This window comes from Eptesicus fuscus, chromosome 22 (genome assembly GCF_027574615.1).
Source record: "Eptesicus fuscus isolate TK198812 chromosome 22, DD_ASM_mEF_20220401, whole genome shotgun sequence".
NCBI lineage: Eukaryota > Metazoa > Chordata > Mammalia > Chiroptera > Vespertilionidae > Eptesicus > Eptesicus fuscus.
The window spans coordinates 16,625,945-16,651,822 of NC_072494.1; the positions used below are offsets into that span (position 1 = coordinate 16,625,945).

Sequence of the window (25,878 nt, forward strand, 5' to 3'; positions counted from 1 at the left end):
TGATTCTCTTCCATTTTTCTTAGATAGCTGCTGTGGACTATATTTTGTGCTTCCCTTCCCCCCCCCAAAAAATTCATATGTTAAAACCCTAACCCCCAATGCCATTGTGTTTGGAGATGGGGCCTTCGGGAAGTAATTAAGCCCAGAGGGTGGATCCCTCATGAGAAGAGAATCAGGAGAACTTGCTTCTTCCCTCTGCTCTCCACAAGGTGAGAATGCAATGAGAAGCTGCTGCCTGTCAACCAGGAAGTGGGCCCTCACCACACACCAGATCTGCTTACTCCCGAACTGTGAGAAATAAATGTTAGTTGCATAAGCCACCTCATCTATGGTCGTTTGTTATAGCAGACCAAACTGACTAAGACAATGGGGTTCCCTAAAAGCTGATGTTGAATTAAGATTTTTTGCGCCCAGCCAGCGTGGCTCAGTGGTTGAGCATTGACCTATGAACCAGAAGGTCATGGTTCGATTCCCAGTCAGGGCACATGCCTGGGTTGTGGGCTCAGACCCCAGTGTGGGGTGTGCAGGAGGCAGCCAATCAATGATTCTCTCTCATTATTGATGTTTCTCTCTCTCCCCCTCTTCCTCTCTGAAATCAATAAAAATGTATACTTTTAAAAAAGGCTTTGAGTACAAGTAGTTTGAGTATAAAACTTTGAGTTCAAGGTCATGCTAAGATGCACTAGTAGAGGAGTGGAGAACTGAGACGGGAAAGGGAAGGAAGCCATTGAAAGCTGTGTAATAGAGCAGGTGGAGCAACTGAGGCTCAGTCCTTTGGGGGAATTCTGGAAGACAGTGTAGAACCTGTCTCAGAGAATCCCACCCAAGGGGCAATGGAACGAGGGTATTCCTGCTGGAAGATTTAGGGTTGCTTCTGGAAGCATTAACCCTCTAGTATTCCAGGCTAGCCCTGTGCTCAAACATGTTCCCACAGCCAGAAAAGAAAAGAAAAGAAAAGAAGAAAAAAAAGCCCTCAGGCAGAGTCACAGATGTTCACCCAGAGCCTTCTTGTAGAGGTGAATGCTGAAGAACATGGGTCATATCTACAGTCCACCCTTTGCAGTGCTCAGGTCCATTTGTGGTCCCATGTTAAATTCACTTTGTCCCGTCACTGATTCTTCAGCATGGTGGCTGATTGCAATTTCTAAATCTTAAAAAAAAAAAAAAAAGTGTCTTACAACAGGAGGGCTAGTGGGACAAACTACAATAGCCGTCGCTGCAGTTGGTTCCAAGGCTGGAATCAATATTCAACATCTCCCTCCTCTACAATTAATTCTGTTGGTCTCTGGTGTTTTCACAATGGAAAAACCCAGCCCTTCATCCTTGAAGGCCTCAGCCTTTCATTGCCATGCCCTTGAGAGACCAACATTGCTGCAATTGCCTGTTCATGATTACCATTGGACATGGAATAACCAAGACCAAATGTCTTTGTCAGTATACATTTTTTTTGGTCTACTGGTCAATTGGCATGAGGTACCCAAAATGACCCAGCGGCTGCTGTTGCCTTAGGTTTAGTGGTACCCTTACTGTGACTCCTGGTAGACACATCTCCCAACCTAGGAACTAGGGCTTCTAATTCTGCAGAGCCTAAATTTATAGGAACAGGAAGCACAAATTCCCCACGTGGATCATGGGGCTGATTGTGAAGGGGTATTCTACTTCCATACCCTGGTTCCTGACCCATAATTTCTAGCTGTCTGGGATACAGCATCGTACAATGGCCACTTGTTCAAAATATATACTGTATTTCAAAGGCCAGTAGTCCAATCCCAGAGGATGTTTCCTCAAGCTGGTATATTTCAGAGAGGAAAGGAGAGGGAGAGAGATAGAAATATCAGTGATGAGCCCTGACCAGTTTGGCTCAATGGATAGAGCGTCGGCCTGCGGACTGAAGGGTCCCAGGTTCGATTCTGGTCAAGGGCATGTATCTTGGTTGCGGGCACATCCCCAGTAGGGGGTGTGCAGGAGGCAGCTGATCGATGTCTCTCTCATCAATGTTTCTAGCTCTCTACCCCTCTCCCTTCCTCTCTGTAAAAAAAAAAATAATAAATAAATAAATAAATAAAATCAATAAAATATATATTTTTTAAAAAAGAAATATCAGTGATGAGACAGAATCATTGATCGGCTGCCTCCTGCACCCCCCACACCTCCCCCCCCCCGCCCACTGGGGGTCAAGCCTGTAACCCAAGTATGTGCCCTGGCCATTGGTTCATAGGTTGATGCTCAACCACTGAGCCACACCAGCTGGGCCCAAGCTGGTATTTAGATGTGTTGTAAAGAGACCATGCTAGTGGACTATCAGGCTGGCAAGTTCAAGGTGATGTGGTGTATCATAGGGCCAGTGGAGACTATGGTCCTGTGCCCATTGTCACATTTCCTTCACTAGTAAAGTGGATCCCCTTCGTCAGAGGTGATACTGTATGGGGTCTCATAAGGCTAAATCGTTTCCTTTATATCCTTGGATAATGGTGCTGCCCAAGGTGTGTGGGCAGGGAAGGCAAATCCACATCCAGAATCCAGAATATTAATCCCAGTAAGGAGATATTGCTGTCTCCTCCAGACTGAATGAGGTACGCTGTAATCACCATGCTGCCCAGTGGCTGGCTGGGCTCCTTAAGGGATGGTACCATGGTGAAGGTTCAGGGTCTGTCTCTGCTGCGGACAGGCCACACATCTAGCATTAGCAGCCGCTAGATGAGCCTCGGTGAGAGGGAGCCCTTGCTGCTGAGCCCTCACATAGTCTCCGTGTCTACTGCCACAGCCACTCCATTCATGGGCCCATTGTGCAAGCCCTGGCATGGTGGAGGACAGAGGCTGGCTGTTACCCACTAGAATCCTTCTGTTCCCTTGGCTATTCAATGTCTCCTGTGCAGTGAATGTTCTTGAATGGTACTGCCACCAGATACAATGCCCACTGCTGTACGTCCACCCGTATAGCTCTTCCCCAGACTTTCTTATCTCCAATCTTCCAGGCTTACCCTTTCCTGGCCCCTGGCCAACCAACAAAGCCATTTGTCCCTGTTCAAGAGTTCATGTATATACTGCCCTCAAGTCCCCTCTCTCCCGGCAAAGTAGGCGGCCAGTGTATTGCCTGAAACCCCCCCGGGAGGATCCTCCCTCACCACTGTCTTTCACGGGCACCCCTAAGTGGGTCTGTTGTGTGGCAGCAGTCCATGGTTAGCTCACATCAAAATATCAAAGTGAGCCTGACTGGTTTGGCTCAGTGGATAGAGCATCGGCCTGCGGACTGAAGGGTCCCAGGTTCGATTCCGGTCAAGGGCATGTGCCTTGGTTGTGGGTGCATCCCCAGTGGGGGGTGTGCAGGAGGCAGCTGATCGATGTTTCTCTCTCATCAATGTTTCTAACTCTCTATCCCTCTCCCTTCCTCTCTGTAAAAAATCAATAAAATATATTTTAAAAAAATATCTAAGTGACCCATCCAAGAAGCAGGCCTAGGCTTTTTCCCCCTCTGGAGTATGACCCCAGAGAAATCCCATAAAACGATAAGGTGAGCTGAGAGAGGGGCATGGGTGCAATAGAGACAAGCATTGTGGGAGCGTGGGCTTCCTGCTCACGCAGCTTACTTGTGCCCTCTGAGCGTGCTCATTCCCGGTCACAAATGTGCCACTTTGGAATACTGTGCTCACCCACATGTGCTCATGACTTTGTGGGTCTGCAAGTTCCCAGATCTTAATAAATCTGGAAAGTGAGACAGGGAAGGGAAGGAATCTAATAAATAATTGAATAAGTAATCCAAATAATTGAACAGGTTATGACTCTGGGCAGCTGGAGACTGGAGAACCGGCCTCACAGTTCCTGCCTGAGAGGTGAGGGGGCTGGCGTTTCGCCTACCAACTCACCCTCTGCCACTGGTTGCGCGCTGTCTCCAGGGGCATTAATCCTCTGGTACTTCTGACTCACCATGCACTTAGGCCACGCATACCTCCTCAGTCGGAAAAACATCCTCAGCAGTCAGCAGCCTTTGGCTTTTGAGGTCACTGCTAAGAGGATATGGGCAGGGGCATCAACAGGATCTGCTGTACCCTATGGATTTCCAAATTCGTGAGTTTGGAATGTCCAAAGGTGACCAGTGAGTTCATGTTTTAGTAGCATTATGAACTTACTGACTTTTTATATTATTTGATATGTTTCCATCTCTTACAGTCATTATTCATTTTAATGCTAAAGTTGTTTGGCCAGTGGGAGTATTCTCAAGTTGGCTATTGGGTCCTTTTGACATGAACTTGATCTGAGTTCTCAAGTATGAAAAATTATCCTGCTGCAGGCCTGGAATTTCTCCAGAGTTCTGCTTCCTTTTAGTGGAAAGTTCAAGACTACAATCTGGGCATAAGGCATATTAATTGTTATCAGGTTGTTACTGCTCCTAAATAAACTGTATACACAAATAATATTTATAAACTGTTATATATAACTGTTCTCCAGAACACACACACACACACACACACACACACACACACACACATCATGAGTTCATGCTGTTATGTCAAATTCAGATGAAAGGTTAGCAGTTATTGCTTAACTTTCATTTTCTTTTCTTTTTTTAAAAATATATTTTATTGATTTTTTACAGAGAGGAAGAGAGAGGGATAGAGAGTCAGAAACATCGATGAGAGAGAAACATCGATCAGCTGCCTCCCGCATACCCCCCACCGGGGATGTGCCCGCAACCAAGGTACATGCTCCCGACCAGAATCGAACCCGGGACCCTTGAGTCCGCAGGCCGACGCTCTATCCACTGAGCCAAACCGGTTTCGGCCTTTCATTTTCTTTTACACTGAAAATCTTAGTTCTTAAAACTATTACTGTAATTATTTGCTTTATCATAATAAATAGAACTTTTCAAAATAGTAATGCCAACATAAAGATTTCTCCATGGCTCTTTTGCTCTTAGAAATGTATAGTAAAAATGCTGAGTTTAAAAAAAAATGCTGAGTTTTATAATCAGAAAATTCTCCTGGGTGGCTTTGCCTCCAACTTCATATACAATTAGGTGCATTTGTTTAAGTTTTCGATTTTAAGGGATTGAAGCACTTTCGTTCTTTTAAAATTTAATTTAAAGTTAATTTAATTATTTAAATTTAATTTTGTGTTTTAATTATATAAAACATTTACAAGGTTCCAACATCAAAGCCATAAAACAAGGTGTTAGTGCCATTTTACAGGTGAAGAAACTGAGGCTCAGAGAGGTTAATAGCTGGCCCAGCATCATAGCAAAGTGAGTGGTCTTCCCCATCAGGAACCAGAGACAGGACTGCAGGGAGCCTGAGGGAAGGGGCTTTTTGTCAATAAGTACATTTGGTTGTACTCAGGGTCGAGCCTTCCAGGACCGTCAGCTGTTCTTTATGGAACAGGCTGGTGGTCTTCTCTAAACACAAGAGATTGCATCCCTCAAAGCGAGGGTCTGTAAGCTCAGGGGACAGTGGCTCCTGCTCATACAGCAGGGGCTGTTCAGTCTGTGGGCCTCACCACTGACTCCCCACCCCCCATTTCCCTTCCCACCCCCATTCTCTTTCAGCTCCAGGAGCCCTTAGAGCTATACCCAGCCATTCCTGGCCACCCCCTCGCCTAGGCTAGCAGCCCCTGCTTCCTGGCCCCTTTCAGAAGCTATCAAAGCCCCCATTCTCCTAACACAGCTGTGCCAGCGCTTAGCACGGCCTCCACCCGCCCCTTCGGCCCCACTTGCACGCTCCCAGGTGCCTGTGTGACAGGCAGGGCCTCAGAGAGGAACTAAGCTGCCTGGGCCCTTACCCCCAAGTCTGGGAAAGTGGAAGCAGGTGTTCAAGGGGCTGGGAAGGACGGCTCCTCCAGTGGCCTTTGTGGTCGGGAATCCGGTGAGGAAGGCCCAAGGCTAACACTGGAGATGGGATGCTCTTGGGATGGGAGAACTTGGACTTGGAGGGGAGATTCTGTTTCCTCAACTTGGGTCGTGACCTCAGCTGAAGGGGAGAGGCAGGAGATTGATTGTCTTCATCTGGAGAGACTGGAAAACTCCCCAGGGCTCAGGAGGCTGGGAGGCAAGCCAGCTGGGCTGCACGTGGAGAAGGGAGGAGGGCTCCCCAACTCTCCCTCCCCTCTGTCTTCTCTCCCCTCCCAGGCTTTCTCTCCCCTGAGAGAAACAGCTCCAGGTCCTGGCAAGACCCTGACCTGGGAGGCAGGAGACTTCATTTTGGTCACGGGGCAGTCAATTACCTGTTGTGTGACCCTAGAGAGTCACGTCACCTCGTTGGTCTCAGTTTCTTTATCCAGAAGATACCTAAGGTTACCTGAGACATTCTCCTCCTGTTACTGGGCCAGTGGTTCTACTTGAACTGTGACTTGCGTTCTTCCTGCCTCCGTTGATTCTGTTTGCTTCCAGCCAGGACCTGAGGGTCCTTTTCTGAGACCTAGAAGGGAAGATCTTGTTTTTTTGCCTCTGCTCAGCAAGTGAATAGAGACGGGAGGGTGGTCACATGGCTATGGGTGAAGATGTAAGTAAAGACAGTAAAGAAAGTCCCTGATCAGAAACTGCCAGTTCAAAGTATGATTAGACTTCAGTGTGAATTGTTAGAGCTGGCACTGTTGGGAAAGTCTTGGGGAGGTGTTTATTCCTCCCCTAGGAAGTCCTCAAGAAAAGATTTCCCTCTCAAATACTGAGCCCCCATCCTGTTCACAGAGGAGTGGCCCACTGACTGCCTGGCCAGGAGATCAGGTGGAGATGTGTGTGTGTGTGTGTGTGGCAAGTAGAGGAAAAGAAGTAGATTTTGCTGTGTGGGCCAGGGGCTTCCTTTACCCAGCCCAGTGCAGTAGACATCACCCAGAGCAGTAGACATCACCCAGCGCAATAGATGGCACCCAGAGCAGTAGATGGCACCCAATACAGTAGATGCTACTACAGAAGCGTTTCAGAGGAACTAAAACCTTTTCAAGGTTTTGCCACTGCAAAGGGCAAAACAGTGCCATGACTCAAATCCTGGCTCTCATCAAGACCTTCACAGCGGCAGCTGCTCTGTTCTCTCACTCTGTCTGGCTTCCCACTAGGGGTCTCCCTCTTGGAACAGACTGTCTGGTACCAGCCCTTGTCCCCACCCAGGTGCTGCTGGCCTCAGTCAAGGTTGGACTGCCCCAGGGCACCAAACCGTGCCCGCACTTCCAGGGCGCACGAGGGGAGGTAGTGAGGAAGGTCGCTTTCTCTGTCTTCCCAGGTCACAGACAAGTTTTCCGGAGGCAAAAACTGTGGTTACATGGGAGCCACCCCCGGGATTGCATTCCAGCCATCTGGTTGCCTGGCCCCGCTGAGCCCCTTGTGGAGAAGAGCCATGGGGGTCGGGCTGACACGGTCCTGCAGGACAGAGGGTCTGAGTGGAGCCAAGGGAGGTGCTTGGGCTGCCAGGTGCGGATCTGTCCCAAAGGCCTCAGATCCTTCTCTCCACTCGAGGACTTGGGACAGCACTCCCTCCCAGGCCTAAAATAGGGCCTGGTCCATAGTGGACACGCAGTTAACATCTATTTAATAAAATCAGTAAACGGAGGTCTCCTCCTCCCTAAACCATCCCAAGCACATTGCTCTGTCCTCTTCATTCTCACCTCCCTGCCTGGGGCATTTCTCTTACTGAGGGACTGCGCCTCCCTCCGTCCTAGGTCTTCCTGTCCTGTCTCTATAGGAGACACACGTCTCTGGGAGTTGCCAGAATTCCTCAAGGATGGGGGCAGTTGGGACGTCTCCAGTGGAAGGCAGCCCCGATTTCCCACACAAGAGGGACTTGGGTGCAGTCCAGGTGGGAGGACAGGAACCTGCTCTTAGGCTGCATGTGCATTGCCCGCACCGCACCTCACTTTCTTTGGGAAATTTGGTGGGTGCTGCTGAAGATTATGGGGACCAAAGCCTCGAACAAGCTCTCCTTGATGCGACCGCTGGTATACGTGGGGAGAGAATCCGGCGTCTGGCTGTCCTGCCCACTGTCGGTGCCAGGGGCTGTGCCTGGAGTCCCAGGAGGGAAGAAAGAGGAGGGAGGGGAGAGAGCCTGGGAAAGAGGAGGGAAGCAGAGGCCCTGGCGCAGGGAGGAGGTTGTCATTGGTATTCTGGGCGCTGAGAGGTCCCCGATGGCTGGGCAGCCGTCAAGGCCCAGCCCCTGGCACCACGCTGCAATTCATCTGCAAGAGCCCTGGCCAGGGGCCCTCCGGGCTCCCAGCAGCCCCTGCACTTTGCACATTGGTTTGCAAGAGCAGTAGCGCTGGTTCGCAGTGCCACTTCCCACCCCACCCCTCCCGCAGGTCTAGAGAGTTTCTGACTTGCTTTGCTTAACCCATGAATCTGCTGTCTAACTAACCTCATCCCTCCAGCTGCAAAGTCAGCTCCCCTTCCGTTTAGGGAGTGCGAGCACCCCAGGAGACAAAACCCAGGCAGGGAGGTGGCTAAGGGCTTTTGCACCTCATCCGGCTTCCCAAGCAGAGCTTCCCTCCCCCATTCTTGTGTGTGTGCGGTGTCCCTCTAGGAGCAAAACCTCCCCTTCTCGCGTCTTCCTTTTCCCTGCTCTCCAAGGACGAGTCCCCTTCCTCTCCCCTTGACCAGTCCCTCCGGCCGTCTAACTGCCATCCCTCCAGCTGCACCATCATCTGCTCCCTCCCCGCCCTCCTGCCCTCCCTCCCTGCTGCGAGCCCTCGGCTTCCATCCCCAGAAGGATGTCCTACTTCACTCGTCCTTGCTCTCTCTATTGCCGCCCGGAACCGACGCCGGGAAGGCAACGGGTCCCGTGACTTTCCCGAGCCCCCCGCGTTCTGGGCCAGGGGGCGGGGGCAGCCCCGGGGAAGGGCAGGGCGGGACGGGGGGAAGAAAGGGGGTTTTGTGCGGCGCCGGGCCGGCGCCCTCTTCCGAGCATCCTGCGGGCGCAGCCTCTGCTTGCGCCCGCGCAGTCCCCGCCGCAGTCTCCGCTGCAGCTGCAGGACCGAGCCGTGGACCCGGCGGAGACCCCCGGAGAAGGCGACAAACTTCGCGGTGCCGAACCCCAGCCCCAGCCCTCAGCCGCACGCCAGTAGGTGAGCGCGACCGCAGCCCGGCCGCGGGGACCGGGGAGGGAGAGAGCGGGGAGCGCCCGCCGGCCTCCCCGGACGCGACTCTACCCCGCAGCGCTTGCCTCCGAGGTTCCAGCGCTTCCAGCTCGCCGACCCCTGATGCTTTGGCGAGGTCCGCGGCCGGCCAGCTCGGGGCGCCTGCAGCCCCCGCTCCCCTCCCGCTCTCTGCCGCCGGCACCCCCGCTGCTGCCGGCTGTGGGACCCGCAGCCCCCCGGAGTCCGCAGGCTAACGGGAACGCCCCTCTGGGTCCTCGCGTCCTCCCTGCTGCGCGCGCTGTCCGCGACCTCGTCACGGGTGGTCAGCCCCCGGCTCCCTTCCCGGGAGGTACCACCTCCCGACGCCCGCAGGACAGCCCATAGGAGCCGCTGTAGGGGCGATCCCGGCGCCCGCGGGAGCTGGAATCCCACCCTGGCGCTTACTTGTGGTGACCTTGGTCAAGCTAGTTGACCTCCCTGAACGTCGGGTTCCTCATCAGTGCAATACCGAACCCGCGTTTTCCTCCAAGTGAAGGTTATCCCTGGGAGGCATTTAACAAGAGGCCCTCCGTGGGTACCACCCCTGCTTTCCTTCCTAGAACTGCCGGGAGCTGGGAACTCCCTCCCCCAGGTATGTTCAGAATAGCTCTGCCCGCCTGGCTCTAAGAGGACCAAGAGATTGGCCATCAGTTTTGTTATCATCATTCCTGTCGGCATCCCTTTGCCCTGGCGAGGTGGCTCATTTGCTTGAAGCATCATCCCCAGTAACAAAAGGTTGCGGGTTGGATTCCCTGTCGGGGCACATACCTAGATTGTGGGTTCCTTCCCCGTGGGGGTGTTCAGGAGGCAACCAATCAATGTTTCTCTCTCCCCCTTCCTCTCCCTCTAAAATCAGTGGAAACAGGTCCTTGGGTGAGATTGAAAAAAACAAACCTGCATTACTTCTATTCCAGATAATACCAGTAAAATCAAGGGATAATTACCCCTAGACCCACCCACAGTATTACCAGTGCCTGTGTTATGACTAACTTTGCCATTGATAAAAGCATCATCTATATTTCAGATTTTATATTAGGAGGAGCTACACAAGAGCTCATCTGGTAATGTTGCTAAATAGTATTGTTACTTGTGCTTCCAGTAAATAGGACTATTTAGACCATTACTGCAATTACTCCTGCAGGCCCTTTGAAGCCTGGCTGTATTGTGTAGGTTCCTGGTGCTCACACAGCCACGAAGGAGGTAGCTGAGAGCTTCCCTCCCGTGGAGACCCAAGCTCTGGCCTGTGCAGCCCAGCTGATCCTGCTGAGCACGGGAGCTCGGTTCCCATGGAGCAGACCCCGGATGCCAGCTGGTGGGAATTCAGCATGGAAATGGCACACACACACACACACACACACACACACACCCACACCCTGGTGAATTGGGTCTATGAAGCCTAGGAGGGAGATGGAGGACCATGGTCAGAGAGGAATGATAATGTAACAAGGGGAAAGTTTCCTGAACAGCTTGAGAAACTCAAGACAGAGGCAGAAATCCAGAAGCTGGAGCAGGAGAGAGAGAGCTGGAATGAGGGGCGGTGTGGCATCAGCGGAAGGGACAGGAAGGCAGCTGAGCTCTCGAGGTTAGGGATGGAATGGTGTGTCCTGCTCTGGAGGATGAGAAGATGGAGTGGCGCTGGGTGAGTATGTGGGATGGAGAAGGCAAGGCTTGGTTCCCTGGGTCTGAGGCTGGTGCCTGATGAGGGATGCCTAAGTTTTCTCAAGACTCCTAGCTGTACCAAGAAGGGACTAAGGTCCAAGTTTGGTGTGATGGGCAGGTGGGGTGGGGTGGCAGAGCTCTCTGACTGTGAGAACCATACAACCAGGGCCATCCTCTCTGATCGGTGACTCCCATTGCTAGAGGTGGGGGTGGGGAACCTTCTATGTTCCAGGGCAGCCAGATCCTCAGCCTCAGATATTCTCCCTTCATTCTCCCACCTTCAAAACAGAGGCAAAGGGGTGGGAGGGGGGGGGGCGCGGCGGCCCAGGGCATTGGTCCCAGAATGGCTCCAACTATATGGGTTTCTGGGGCACCCATCAGAGAGCCGGGAGCCAGGTCTGTGAGCAGCTCCAGCCCAGAGAGAGGGGAGGGAGGGCTCCAGGGAACGCCAGGCCTAGGACCTGGCACAGCTCAAATGCATGGTCAACAGTCTCCCCAGCACCGCAGGCACTGGCTGCGCATCCGAAAAGGCCCCTCCAACCCCAGAAAACAGTCTTCCCAAGATGCCCCCATGCCCAGAGCCGATCTCAGCACCTCTGATCTGGCCGCAGCAAAGGTCAGAGAGATGCCCTGGGCATCTGACCCTTGCCACTTCTCCCCCAGCTCTGACCATGAGGAAATGATGCCGTCTTGGGGGGGCGGGGGGAGGGAAGCAGAGCTCATAATGGTGAGGAGGTATCCCAGGGAGACTCTGGGAGAAGAGAGGGATTCCTCAGCAGCTCAGGCTCAGGAAAGGGGCGCATGTATGAAGGTGGGGAAGATGGAGGTGGAACAATGGGCCTGAAGTGGGGATGAGTAGCCAGGGGAAATAGGCCTGATCTCCTAAGTCGTGCCTGCAGCCTAATCTTCACCTCTCCTGCTGCACCACTGGTCAGTTCCGTGGCAGACTTGGGTCTTCATGGTCTTCTAAGCCTGATGCTCAAACATGACGTTGACACTAGCTCCTCCGCAGCCTTCCCTCCTAGGGGCACATGGGCCTGGTGCCTGACTCGGCTTCACTGGGGACTCAAGGTCAGCCCTATCCCTCTCTGGGCCCCATTTCTCAACGTTACAGCCCCGTCCCTCCATTATGAGAGTATAAGCGCTTTGAGATCTTCAAAGGAATAGTCTGGGTTCTCGCAGAGCTTCTGATAGCCAAGGGCAGGAGGGGGAATAGCCTCTTTCACTTAGTCTCACACACACCCCCCTTAGCCCACCTCCCAGCCCAGGGTTAGGGTGGGGGGAGGGAGAGGCTGGATGGAGGCCAGACTGGCAGAGACAGGGGCTTTGTCCCAGCTGGTTTCTGAGCCAGGAGATCCGGTGGGAAAGCCTGTGCCAGACAGAAAGGAAAGACTGGGAGGGAGAAAAGAGAAGGCGGCCAAGGAGGGGGGCGGAAGATGCTGGGGAGTAAAGAGAAGGGCTCCCTTATACGTTATGGTGGGGTGGAGAGAGGTCAAGGAGGGGTTGCACTGGGGAGAAGTTAAACATTGTCTGGGTTCAGTCTCGGAGGCCCTCCAGGGGGAGGCCAGGTGGCTATGGTACTCAGGGAGGAAGGGACAAGAAGGGAAGTTGGAGGGGTACAGTGGGCGGGGTGGAGAAGACTCTGGGTTCAAAGAAGGAGTCTGGCACTGGGAGAGGCAGAGGGAACTCTAAACACTTACAGGCTTATAGTACCCACCATCCACGCTATATGCTATATGCATTTATTGAGCCCCTACTGTGTGCTGGACTCTGGGTATCTGTACAGGCTTTTTTAGAATATAAAGCGTTCTCAGAGCACACAGCCTCATCACAAACTGGGCGGTGGTAGTAATGGTGCTCTTTTACAAGAAAACAAAAGCCCAGAGAGGGTCAGGAACTTGCCTTAAGTCCGACAGTGAGTTTGCTAGCACCAAGGTATTGGCTCTGAAGAACACCTTGGTGGGGAGACAGGGATCAGAAAAGAGTTAATGGTGAGGCAGAGGCAGTGGGCTTCTGGGGCCCGGTGTGAGTCCATGTGGATATGTTAGGAAGCCGTGGTAAGTCCATCCTGAGGTCTAACCCTATCTTTCTTTTTTTTTAAATATATTTTTATTGGTTTCAGAGAGGAAGGGAGAGGGAGAGATAGAAACATCAATGGTGAGAAAGAATCATTGATCGGCTGCCTCCTGCACGCCCCCTACTGGGGATCGAGTCCGCAACCCAGGCATGTGCCCTTGATCAGAATCGAACCCGGGACCCTTCAGTCTGCAGGCCCACGCTCTACCCACTGAGCCAGACCGGCTAGGGCTAACCCTATCTTTCTTCCTCAAGTCCCCCCGTCAGTCTGCAGCATGGCCCCACTGTTCCTGTCCCTGCTGGCAGCCCTGACCCTGGCTGGGGTCCCTGAGGCCTTAGCTGGTGCTCTGGAAAGGGACAGCTCAGGTAAGCAACCTGCTTGGGGTCACTTTCTCTGTCTCCTGCCTCTTCCCTATGGTAGGGAATGGCCTCTTGTTCGGCCCTAACCAACCTCTCCCAGCCTGGGGGACTCAGGGAGGAGGAGACGGAATTTGGAGGACGATGGGGAAAGGTCTGGGCTGGGACCCTTTGAAAAAAGAGATGAGGTGTGGGTCCCTGTAGGGTGTGGAAACTTGAGGTAGGGCTGGGGAAGTTGCCAGCCTCTAGGATGGAGGGTGGGGGACCCTTGGGACCAGGTGGGGGGCTGGGAGGCAGAACAGAGGTGGAGTTGGGAGAGATCCTGAACAGACAGAAGTTTTGAGCACTGGACTGTAGGACCCGGGGGGCGGGGCTAGAAGCCTGTGGGTGGAGCCCACAAACCCTGGGGCGGTACTCTGAGGCGGGATTGACTAGGAGACTTTGGGGACCGGTCTGGGGATCAAGAAGTGGGTTTGCAGGACCCTGGGGGCCGGGGCCCAGGTTGTTGGGGACGGTTTAGGAAAACCCAAAGGCGAGGCCGGGGAGTCCTGGGGTGGGGCGGGAAGGATCCTGGGGTGAAGCTCCTGCCGGTCCCCCCACAGAGGACCGGGCCTTCAGCGTGCGCATCGCCGGCGCCCCGCCGCTGCAGGGCGTGCTGGGCGGCGCCCTCACCATTCCCTGCCACGTCCACTACTCGCGGCCGCCGTCTGGCCGCCGGGCGGTGCTGGGCTCCCCGCGGGTCAAGTGGACCTTCCTGTCCGGGGGCCGGGAGGCCGAGGTGCTGGTGGCGCGGGGGCTGCGGGTCAAGGTGAGCGAGGCCTACCGGTTCCGCGTGGCGCTGCCTGCCTACCCGGCGTCCCTCACCGATGTCTCCCTGGTGCTGAGTGAGCTGAGGCCCAACGACTCAGGAATCTACCGCTGCGAGGTCCAGCACGGCATAGACGACAGCAGCGATGCTGTGGAGGTCAAGGTCAAAGGTGAGAGGACAGGAACCGAGAGAGCAGTACCCCAAGGGGAGGGAAGGACTCCAGCCCTCAGGGAGCCCACAGTCTGGGCGGGGAGCAAACACCTGGAAGACAGACTGAGTTGGGAAAGGCTTTTGCTACGGCCTTTCTCTCACGTGGAGGACATGCTACCTATAGTCTAACCTAAGCCCCTCATTCCGCAGTGAGTGCAATGTGGACTTGACCCTGTGTGGACAGATGAGTGACAAGAAGGGGGAGGGGAGGTCAGTGTGCAGGACGCCCGTGCCTCCAGGAGTACTCTCTGCCCCTCAGGGGTCGTCTTTCTCTACCGGGAGGGCTCTGCCCGCTATGCCTTCTCCTTCACTGCGGCCCAGGAGGCCTGTGCCCGCATCGGAGCCCGCATCGCCACCCCAGAGCAGCTCTATGCGGCCTATCTCGGGGGCTATGAGCAGTGTGATGCTGGCTGGCTGTCCGACCAGACTGTGAGGTAAGCTGGGGCTGTGGACCAGGGGCTTCTAGACGTCTCTGAGGTATCTGGGGCCTCCGGTTCTGCCGGGGGCTGCCTGCTGCCTCAGGTTGGCCACACAGGGCTCCCTGCCTCCCGGGAATGAAGTTGGTCTCCAGAGAATGAATGGGTGAGGATCTGCCCGGGGGGTGTTTGTCCCCCCAGAGCTGGGAGGACAGCTGGCTGCATGGAAGGCAATGTGCTTTGGGAAGGTCACCGTGGGATGGCTCCCTAGTGAAGGCGTCTGTCCTCCATCCCCAGGTATCCCATCCAGACTCCGCGAGAGGCCTGTTATGGAGACATGGATGGCTTCCCTGGTGTCCGAAACTATGGCGTGGTGGACCCGAGTGACCGCTATGATGTCTACTGCTATGCTGAAGACCTAAATGGTGACTGGGGCTGAGGGGCTCCCAAGGGACAAGCCCCTTCTCTAGTTTGCCCCTGGGTCCCCCTGGGGCCTCTGCTGGACCTTATTGCCCTTCATGTGTTTAAGGGGGGAACTAGGGGGAAGGAAACAATCGATGTCCCTCCCTCCAAATACTGTCATAGAGGCAAGTTCATGGTCAAAGCCTAAGGCATGTGGTAGGAGACGGAGTTTGTGCTTTGACTCTGCTGTTACCTACGGTGCATCTCTGCCTCTTAGCATCTCTAGGCGTTGTTTCCGTTTTTGCAGCATGAGGAAGTTGGGCTAGGTCCCTTTGAGCAATAACATCCATCCTGAGCTTCTATGCAGACTTCGATCCTATGAAGTAGGATAATTGACTCCATGCACAGACAAGGAGACTGAGGCCTAGAGAAGCTTGCCCAGGGCCCCTGTTGGAATCCAGGGTAGAAGGGGCTACTAACTTCCTGGTAACCCAGCCTCCTCTGCCCTACCAGGAGAGCTGTTCCTGGGTGCCCCCCCAGACAAGCTGACCTTGGAGGAGGCACGGGCATACTGCCAGGAGCGAGGAGCAGAGATTGCCACCACGGGCCAGCTATATGCAGCCTGGGATGGCGGCTTGGACCGCTGCAGCCCAGGCTGGCTGGCCGATGGCAGTGTGCGCTACCCCATCATCACCCCCAGCCAGCGCTGTGGTGGGGGTCTGCCCGGTGTCAAGACTCTCTTCCTCTTCCCCAACCAGACCGGCTTCCCTAACAAGCACAGCCGCTTCAACGTCTATTGCTTCAGAGGTGAGCCCACCTTCCTGCAGGGACGGAGACCAGCCTCACAGAGACAGAGCAGCCCGGAAGTCCTACCCCAGCTCTGGTCCTTTCCTCTCGGGTCTTTGCCATCCGCCTGAAGGAGGCTGAGGTGATGCTCAGCTTGTCGCTAAGGTTCTAATTCTGGTCACATCCTCTGGCTTGGCTCTGTGGCCTCCAGGAGTGCTCACGTCTCTGTATCTTCCCACCTCCCTCCACATCAGTAACCCATGCCTTCTCTTCCAGTTTCAAAACTGCCTCTCCCATACTGGGCTACCAAATACGTTTCCATTTCTGGTCAGCTCATTAGCAGAGCAGAGATGACTGACAATCTCTGACTCCAATGAATGATTCGCTCTAGTTAACCCAATGCCCTTAAGAGCCATCAAAGGGGTTTCCAGAACCTTCAGCTTGAAGGTGTCATATCTTTAACCACCAAATATTGATGGACAGACACAGGTTCACCCACAGAGAGCAGGTCCTTAAGGATAGTTGGATGTAGAGATGGCTTCCTGCCCACATCATATATTGGGAGATGAGGGGAGCAGTGCCTGGGACCCCCAGAGGCACAGGGCCCAGGCTAAGGGTGACTGAAAATCAGGGAGGAGTTGCTGTTAGGTGCCTGAGTCCTCGCTCCAATTGTGAGCCTGTAGTACTGGTACAAGGGCTGGAAGCAGAAATGTGAGCAGAAGGCACAGCTCTTGCCATGGAAGCCCCCAGCCTGAAGGAAGACGAGACAGCTTGCTCTCAACAAGATGGAGACTGAGAGACAAGGATCACTTTCACTGAGACCGATCCCCAGACGTGTTTGACCTGGCATGGATGTGGGGATGGATAGGGAAGTGAAGCCCATAGGAAGACAGGTCCATCTGAGAAGATTTCCTGGAACAGGGGTGGTGGTGATGATGATGATGATGATGATGGTGACGATGATGATGATAGCTAGCACTTCTATGCACTGATTATGATTATGTCTCAAACACATTCTGGGGGAAAATGGAGAGAGAAACTGAATCAGGAGGAGCGGGAGAAGAGGAGAGGACTATGGTTGTGAGCAGGTGGAGGACAGAGGCACGCAGGACACAGGTTTGCTGGTCTCGTATTAGCAAGGCTCACTGGAGCAGGTGACGAGGGCAGGACATGCTGTCCTGTTTCATCCGGCTGAGCACAGATGGCCCTCTGGGCTTTCCTTAGCCCAATTCCACCGTCACCTCATTGGTTTTCTTCTCTTGGTTTACTTCCCTAGAGACAAGGTAATCTGTTCTGAAACTGTTATGTGAAGGGAGCAGACCCCGAAGGATAGGGTGGCTCCTGCCTTTGCGCTCTTGTCTCAGTGCTGAGACCCTCAGGTGTTGCCTGTTGAATGTTCTTCCTGTCCTGTGCCCTTCAGCTCTCCTGTAGTTATGGCAGCCTGCCCCCTTCCATTTCAGAAGTCTTGGGATGCCTGAGCCCCCTCACGCCTTGCCCCAAACCCAAGGTGCGGAGGCCATTCTGTCCATCCTGCCTCCATCCTTTACTCAAGGGCAGATCTCTCCCCTGAGCCATTCTTTACCATTCCATATAAAGTAGTACTTCCCATCGCACCCCCTTATATGTGAACATTAGAATACAGGTGTATTTGTTTATTATCTGAAATACAAATTCCCTTGGGGGAGGAAGCTTGCTATTTTGCCCTTCGCTGTATTCTCGATGCCCTGGGGAATGCTTGGCATGACACACACTGGGCACTTGATTAATGCTTGAGGAGCAAGTGGTAAGTCCTAGGGTGCTCCTGTGGCCCCATGGGTGCTCCGCAGGGAAAATGAGAGAGAACTGAGAGAATTCCATGGCTTCTGAGTCTAACCCCAAACCCTCACAGGTAGGCTGTGACCTGGGAGGACAGAGCCACCTGTTTAACACCCCCCATGGCACTTAACTCCCACCACAGACTCTGCCCAGCCCTCTACCATCCCTGGGGACTCCAACCCATCCTCTGACCCAGCTTCTGACGGACTGGAGGCCATTGTGACAGTGACAGAGACCCTGGAGGAGCTGCAGCTGCCTCAGGAGGCTGTGGAGAGTGAGTCCCGAGGAGCCATCTACTCCATTCCCATCACAGAGGATGGAGGAGGTGCAAGCTCCACTCCAGAAGACCCAGCAGAGGCCCCCAGGACCCTTCAAGGTAATGCAAATCCCTGATCCTGGAGAGGTCTGCACATGAGATACTGGGGGCATAAGCCCAGCTTGATGCTGGGGTTATGGCAGCAGGACTCTGTCTTGTCCATTCTCAGCAGCTCAGTGGTGCAAGGCATCTCACCTGTTCCTCTTCCAATATTTGCTTTTCCAGAAAATTCCACTCCCAACTCTCTGAGTCTAGAGCTGTTTGGACTAAGGTGCTTCCCTCTGGAAAGGATGGTCCTCTTTTGTTTGGTCTCTCCTCTCCCTCACCTAGCCACACTAGACTAGAGAATTTTAACAGACTAGGAGAGGGAGGTGCAATGACCATGTTTTCTTGGGATAATGACAGCTCACAGAGCCTTCAACACGGCAGCTCCAGTTGCGATTCTTCTGGTGTGGAGCAAAGACAGCTCCTCCCCAGTGCAGGCTCTTTCCTCTCCCCAGTCCTCTCCAACCCCTTCCGCCCCTTTCCCTTCCCCTTTTCTATCTTCTGACGGGCGCTGTCCCTGGTGCTGAATCATCTGTGCTTTGCCTAGAATTCGAACCCCAATCCATTGTACCTCCCATGGAGTCATCAGAAGAGGAAGGCAAGGCAATGGAGGAAGAAGAGAAATACAAGGATGAAAAAGAGAAAGAGGAGGAGGAAGAAGAGGAGGATGTGGAGGATGAGGACCTGTGGGCCTGGCCCAGCGAGCTCAGCAGCCCGGACCCAGAAGTCCCTCTCCCCAGTGAGCTGGCCCTAGAGGACTCACTCTCCCAGGCATCCCAGTCATCGGCAGTCCTACACCCTGGTGCATCACCACCTCCCAATGGAGAGCCAGAGGCTCCCAGGCCACCAAGGGTCCTAGGACCACCCACTGAGACTCTGCCCACTCCCAGGGAGGGGAACCTGGCTTCACCTTTCACTCCCATTGGGGCAAGAGAGGTGGGGGAAGAGACTGGGGCTCCTGAGCTGTCGGGGGTCCCTCGAGGAGAGAGTGAGGAGACAGGGAGCTCCGAGGATGCTCCTGCTCTGCTCCCAGCCACGCAGGCCCCTGGGGGTACCAGGGAGCTGGAGGCCCCCTCCAAAGAGAATTCTGGAAGAATTGTCCCAGCAGGGACCTCAGTGCAGGCCCAGCCAGTTCTGCCCACTGACAGCACCAGCCATGGTGGAGTGGCCGTGGCCCCCTCAGCAGGTAACTTTGCCCAAAGCTCAGCTTCCCTATTTCTCCTCCTCCTTTTTCTCCCCCTGCAACTCTGAGTCACCTCACCTATAGTCCTTTAACCCACCATTGCCCCAGATCTCCTGTCCTTTGCTTTTATTCTCCTACCCACCTCTACCTGTGGGTTTCCTATTTTGGATACCCCATCACGTGACTTCCATCCCAGCTCTGATTCCTCGCCCTATGGCCCCCCAACACCCTTACCCTCACTCTAAGACCCTCTCCCTGTTTCTGAAATGTGCACTCTGTCATCCCAGCCCCATCACTGACTGCCTCAGACTCTTTCCTCCTCTTGGGCTCTCTACCTGTGACTCACATCTCACCGCCCCACAGAGCACCCTCATGCCTCACGCACTCGGATGCCCTCATCACCTGCTGCCCTCTTCACGGCCCAGGCTGGCCTCCCACCGCTCTTCCTGTGTGCCACCCCCTTCAGCCACCTCCCACTGATATCAGGGAAGCCTGGGACCCCACCCCCACCTCTCACCCTCTGGGGTCCAGGAGACCCTTAATCCCACAGAGCCTTAAGCGACTACTTCTGTGAAGTATTTTTTCATTTGTTTCATGGAAAACAAGCCTTGGAAATAAATCTCTATTAAACTGCTTTATAACCAAAACTCTGGCACCCTCTGTCTCCACCCCCAGCTGTCTGCCCTTTGCATTCTATAGATCCATGTCATGGGTAGCTCTTTGATGCTTCTCTTTGACTCTCTCTCTCTCTCTCTCTCTCTCTCCCCCCTTCCATCTGCCCTCCCTCCCCCCTCTCTGTCTCTTTGCCTTGCGTTTGTTTTCAGCCTAAACCTATCCAGTCCTAGTCATCTAATAGCCCTTTGCTGTTCTCTCATCCTGTCCTTCTCAGACCTGTCTCCACTTTCCTTCCTGACTGCTGAGATCCCAAATCTGACTGTGCACATTGCCCAGAAAAGTCCTTGTCCGTCAGTCTGTGCGAGTGTTGGGAGGTTTCTCCCTCACTCTTGCGGGGAGAAACCTCCACAGCCGGGAGTGTGTGTATGTGTGCATTTGTATTCATTTCTGGTCCATCTCAATGGCTCCCATATAGAGGCACATATACAGAGTAGTGATGAAAAAGTCCCTCTTAGCCTAGATGTGGTTCCCTGGCATCCAGGTGACCCAGAGCCCATGCCCCACCCCTGGCATCTCAGCAGGGGGATGGTATCTAACTTTCATCCCACTCCCACAGCCTTCCTGTCCTCCACTAACCCCTACACTAATGACGTCCCCCACCCCTTGGGGAGAATGGTTCCACTCTCCCTACACTCAAAGGATGCCAAAGTCCCAAATGCTGGAGAAGACACAGATCAGGAGACAAGGGGAGGGAGGGAATGTAGAGGGCGGGGGAATGGGGAGTGAGCTTCTGGGGTCTGAGAGGAGCCCTACCTGCTCAGGGAAGGTTGAGCTTCCCAAAGGAGACCCCTACAGAAGGCCGGATGCCCTCAGTCCTAGGACCCCCTCCCCTAGATGGCCCAGGGTGGTCTAGGGGCCCCTGCATCACATCCAGGCTCACACATTTCAACTGTTGGCTCCCTCCCAGCTGACCTTGGAGTTCAGCGCTGGTGGGTGCGGAGGGGGTTTGGTGGGAAGGGGCGCACCATCTGCAGGGTTTTAGTTGCCCACTTGGAGGTTGAGGAAAGTCTCCTGGCCTGCCATTGCGGCAGAATGGAAGGAACAATGTTCTGGTCCTTATAGCGGTTGGCCCAAAGAGGCGGAGGAAGGAAGACCAGATAGTCTCAAGAGGAGGTTTTTCACCCCAATTTGCCTGTCCTGGCTCAGGTTTAGCTGGAGGTGGGGGTGGGATGGAGGTAGGACTGGGGGGGGGGGGACCTATGGTCTGGGTGGGGCATCAGGGACCAAGTTTGAGAGTTTCTATCCCCCAGGGTTGGAGGGTTGGAGAGAGGACAACAGGAAGAGCAGGAAAATGTGAGGAATGGGGAGCAGTTCAGGACTCCTACCCTCTGTGGGGCCCGGTGCTTAAAGGGTTAAATAAAACATCTTCCCTTCCCCCCTTCACCCTGGGGGTTAGGTAAAACTATTGGCAAGAGGGGAAATGACGGGGAGAATGGTGCTGGAACAGCTGATTCATTTTACTCCAAACAGCTAGATCACCACAGCAAAAATTTTTGAGTCAACTCCAGCTTCTCCTCCCCCCACCTCTGCTCTGATCCTGACCAGGCATTGGGATCTTGGGCCAGAGTAAAGCATGTGAGCTTGGCCTTGGCTGCTAGGGGTGGATGCCGTGGCCACAGCGGTCGCCAACCTTTCGGACTTCACAGACCACCAGTGGTCCGCGGACCACCAGTTAGTGACCGCTGGCCTGGAGGATGGTTTTACTGCCCAGGGCTGAGAGCCCTGACCCGTGCTGTCAGTCTGTGGGGTTATCTTCCCTTGGGTCATCAGGACCAGAAAGAGTAGAATCTGACAGCTCCTCCAGCACCCAGGTTCAGCCCATGTTAGGCAGCCAGTCATCCCCTACCCCCGCATCCGGAGTACAGAGGAGAAGGCAGCTGGCCTGGCCCGGTGGAGCTGGATCCAGACAGCAGATTGCATGCCTTCAGGGAAGTGTGTTAGACGAAGGAGACTGGCTGCCTGGAGAAGAGAGAGCCAAAAGGAGGGGTGCAAGATGGAGCGGAAGGGTTTCTAGGCTAAGGACTCTGCAGAAAGCCTGAACTAGAGGGCAAAAGGGAAGCCTGGAAGGGAGGAAGGGGGTGGGTAGGGCTTAAAGTGAGGGAAGTGTGTTGGATCTTCATTCATAGCGCCCGTGGACAGAGGAGGAATGGTTAGCTCCCATCTGAACCCCCCCCCCCCATATCAGACCCCAGTGGCGGTGAGGACTCTCCTCCACTTTCAAGTAGCCCACCTCAACCGTACAGAGCTGTTCTGGACCTGACACAAAGACAAGGGGGTGGGGGACTAAACTCCCGGAGAGGTAAATGGCCCGCCCAGCGTCACCCAGCAGGGCTGGGAGCCAGACAAGAGTCCAGTCTCATGCCCATCGTTCCCCCATCGTTCCCGTGTGTGGGGTTGGATCCCACGGGCCTTCCCTGCCGCTTTCTCCCAGCCCCTGTTAGATTGGGCTCACACTGGCGGGCATGGCAATGGCCAGCACAGAGCTGAACCAATGCTGAAGTGGGGGGCCTCGAGGGGACCCAGAGACTGGAGAAAAATCCAGAATTCAGGCTGGGCTCTAACCAGAGGCAGGTTCCAGGGAGAACGTGGAGAGAGTGCTGTTTAGCTCCCAGGACAAGGGGATTGGGGCTGGGGACCCTCTGAACCCTCTCCAGAAGGACTCAGGCAGCAGAGCTGTGCTTCCCTGCTCCCCCGCCACCTCACTTCTCTCCCCCCCTCAGGTAACTGTGTCCCCAGCCCTTGCCACAATGGTGGGACATGCTTGGAGGAGGAGGAGGGGGTCCGATGCCTATGTTTGCCTGGCTATGGGGGGGACCTGTGCGATGTTGGTGAGTGCGTTTGAGGGACTGGGGTGGGGTGGGGGTAGATCTGAAGCCTGGACCCTGCCACAGCGTGCTGGTTCCAGAGGAAAGAGGGGGGGCACTGGTTTTGGCTTTGCCACTGATGAATCCCATTTTAGGCAAATCACATAACCTGTCTGAGCCCTACCCTCAATTTCCTCATCTGTTAAGTGGAACCAAAAATGCCTCTCTCGGGGGTTCCGTGTGAGAGGACGGCTTAGCATGCTTCTGGCATTTGGAGGCAATGCATGCCCGTTTCCATTCTCCTGGGGAGAGGCGAGCGCACAGCTCTTCTCTAGGATGGAGGATTGCAGAGACCCAGGCTGGGAGTCCCAGCCCTCACCCCAGTCCCCAGAGAAGGGAAGCAAGAATGTCCCCAGCCCTAGGGCTCCCCCAGGCTCCTCCTTCCCTCTTAGCTCTTTGGCCCCGCCCTCCTGCCCCTAGCCCCACCCTCTCAGGCTGCGGTGGTGGGACCCCTTCCAGGTGATCAGGCCCCTTGGGGTTCCCGGGTCCCCCCCCACCCCCGCCTAAGTTGCCCGCCCTTCTGCGCCCAGGCCTCCGTTTCTGCAGCCCCGGCTGGGACGCCTTCCAGGGCGCCTGCTACAAGCACTTTTCTACACGGAGGAGCTGGGAGGAGGCAGAGACCCACTGCCGGATGTACGGCGCGCACCTGGCCAGCATCAGCACGCCCGAGGAGCAGCACTTCGTCAACAGTGGGCTGGGACGGGAGGGCGGGGCCCCTGCCACCTGCTGCCACTCACACTCACTCATTAACCAACTAATTAATGAGTATGTCGATTCATTAACCCCCTTATTCCTTAGTTCGGGTACTTATTACTTGGTTTACCTCATCCCGTTAGTTCACGTTTCCTTTCTCTCCCTCCTTCCCACGCCACACCTGGGCGGTGGGGCTGCAGACAGAGGCCGCTGAGGTTAGAGCAGGAAATACCCCTGCCTCGGCCTGGCGGGGGCCCGGGGGCCACCTTCAGAGCGCCCACCTCCCTGCTCTCCCCGACTCTGACCTCATTGAACATTTTTACTCTTTTTCTAGAGTTTCCCCTTTCTAGCCCCAGGCCCACGTACCCAGGTTGGAGTGAGGGAAACGCGGAGCCTGGGCGGCGGGAAGCCACCGACCGCTCGATCCTGGGGAATGGTCGCCATCTGCTGGCAGCGGGGCTCACTGCAACCCTCTCCCCTGCGGTTCTTTCCCAGATCGATACCGGGAGTACCAGTGGATTGGGCTCAATGACAGGACTATCGAAGGCGATTTCCTGTGGTCAGATGGCGTCCCCCTGGTGAGAGGCTCCCGCTGCCTCTCAAGCTATCTAGGTTGCTTCTTAGAAGCATTTCCGCCTCCAGCCCACAGTGACCCCAACCCTCCCTTTCCTTTTTTCTGGCTCCTTCCCTTCCCCATGCCCACGGTCTCCCTGGGTCCTCTTCCCATCTTTGTGCCTCTCTGGCTTCTCTTCTGGTTGCCATTATCCTTCCTCCCAAAGCCCCTGACCTCTCCTTTCCCCTGGGGTCCCCTACTCCCCATCCCCCTAACCCGCCCTCTCCTGTGCCCCTGCCACCCCCCTCCCAGGCCCTCAGACGCACTCCTCTCAGTCTCCAGTACTGGAGCTCCTCACCACCTCCTCCACCCCCACCCCAACCCCCTAGCTCTATGAGAACTGGAACCCTGGGCAGCCGGACAGCTACTTCCTGTCTGGAGAGAACTGCGTGGTCATGGTGTGGCATAACCAGGGACAATGGAGCGACGTGCCTTGCAACTACCACCTGTCCTACACCTGCAAGATGGGGCTGGGTGAGGGTGGACAAGGGAGAGGAGGGGTGGGGGCTCGGGATGCTGGGACTGGTGTGCAAATAGAAGGAGGTGCAAAATTGCTCAATCAGAAATGAGCACGGGAGGGATAACAAATCAGATGGGTCCACTCAGAACCCCTGCTCTTTTTCGTATCCGATTGTGGCCCACTCCTCTCCTCCTCATCCCAGTTCTGGGAACTGTCGCTCATAGAGCCAGCCTCTCGGTTTCTGATTGTGTCTGCCCTACAGTGTCCTGTGGGTCCCCACCAGAGCTGCCCCTGGCTCAGCTGTTTGGCCGCCCGAGGCTGCGCTATGAGGTGGACACGGTGCTTCGTTACCGGTGCCTGGAGGGGCTGGCCCAGCGCAACCAGCCACTGATCCGCTGCCAAGAGAATGGTCGCTGGGAGCCCCCCCAGATCTCCTGTGTGCCCCGCAGGCCTGTGAGTGCCAGGAGGAGGCAGGTGGGGGGCATTCACTAACAGAGGCACTGGGCTCCAATCCTAGTCCTGCCAGTCACCGGCGATGTGACCTCGGAGTAATCACTGCCCGTCTCTGGGACCAGGGGAAGGAGGGCTGGATGCGCTGGGTTCTCTTCGGTGCTGACGTCAGAACATTTGGCCAAGCTCTGGGCCCTTAAGGGCTGAGCCAGGGCAAGTGTTTGATGAGATCAGGCATCAAGGAGCAAGAACACCAGAGGGGGCTCTGAGCCCAGGGTGAGGGTGAGTGTGTGTGTCTTCCCCAGTCTCGAGCTCTGCGCCCCATGAAGGCCCTAGAAGGACGTCAGCAGAGGCTACTGGGGCGCTGGACCCCTCCTTCCAGTCCTGTTCCAGCTCCCTAAGAAGCAAGGCCTTGGATTCTGCTGCCCCCAGCACTGCCCCCATGCCCCACCATGGGAAGTGACAACATGAGAGGGGTAGAGCTGGGGTCCAGGTGACGGTGCCTGAAGGGGCTTCTGGGAAATACCTGGGTAGCTGCAGACCAGCCTAGGCCCCTTCACCCCGACACTGAGCACCAGGTTTCCCCTCGGGGCCTCGAGTTGTCCCTAAGTGCCTCAACGGCCCCCTCCTTGCCAGCCATCCTGTCCCCTCCATTCCCCTGGGGGGCTCTGTGTCCCCTCGTTCTCCAAGAGAATGAGTTTTCAGGATGGCATACCTGTAAAACCAGCAGGAAATAAAGCTGCATTTGAGTCCAAGCAAGTTTGATGCTTCTGAGAGAGAGAGAGAGAGAGAGGGGGAGAGAGAGGTGGGATAGGAATGAGCCTTACAGGATAAATATGCCTTCTGGATTTATTGGTCTCTGAAGGTCAGAGAAGTCAGGGGATAGAATAGTGACTAGCACAGAATAGCTGCCCAGTAAGTATTTATGGAATGAAGGAGCCCTCAGGGGTTGGGGGGACAGCA

At 55.0% G+C, this 25,878-nt stretch overlaps 1 protein-coding gene across 1 annotated transcript; it reads left to right on the forward strand.

The window, feature by feature from the left end:
* The first annotated feature begins 13,097 nt into the window (after nt 1-13,097).
* On the forward strand, nt 13,098-25,316 carry BCAN (brevican). Its single transcript, XM_008155636.3, has 13 exons — nt 13,098-13,188; nt 13,782-14,156; nt 14,457-14,631; nt 14,911-15,038; nt 15,529-15,822; nt 17,759-17,992; nt 18,525-19,163; nt 22,556-22,663; nt 23,230-23,388; nt 23,888-23,970; nt 24,335-24,479; nt 24,728-24,918; nt 25,221-25,316. The coding sequence occupies exons 1-13, from the start codon at nt 13,098-13,100 to the stop codon at nt 25,314-25,316; spliced, it is 2,718 nt and encodes a 905-aa protein (XP_008153858.3).
* The last annotated feature ends 562 nt before the right edge of the window (nt 25,317-25,878 follow it).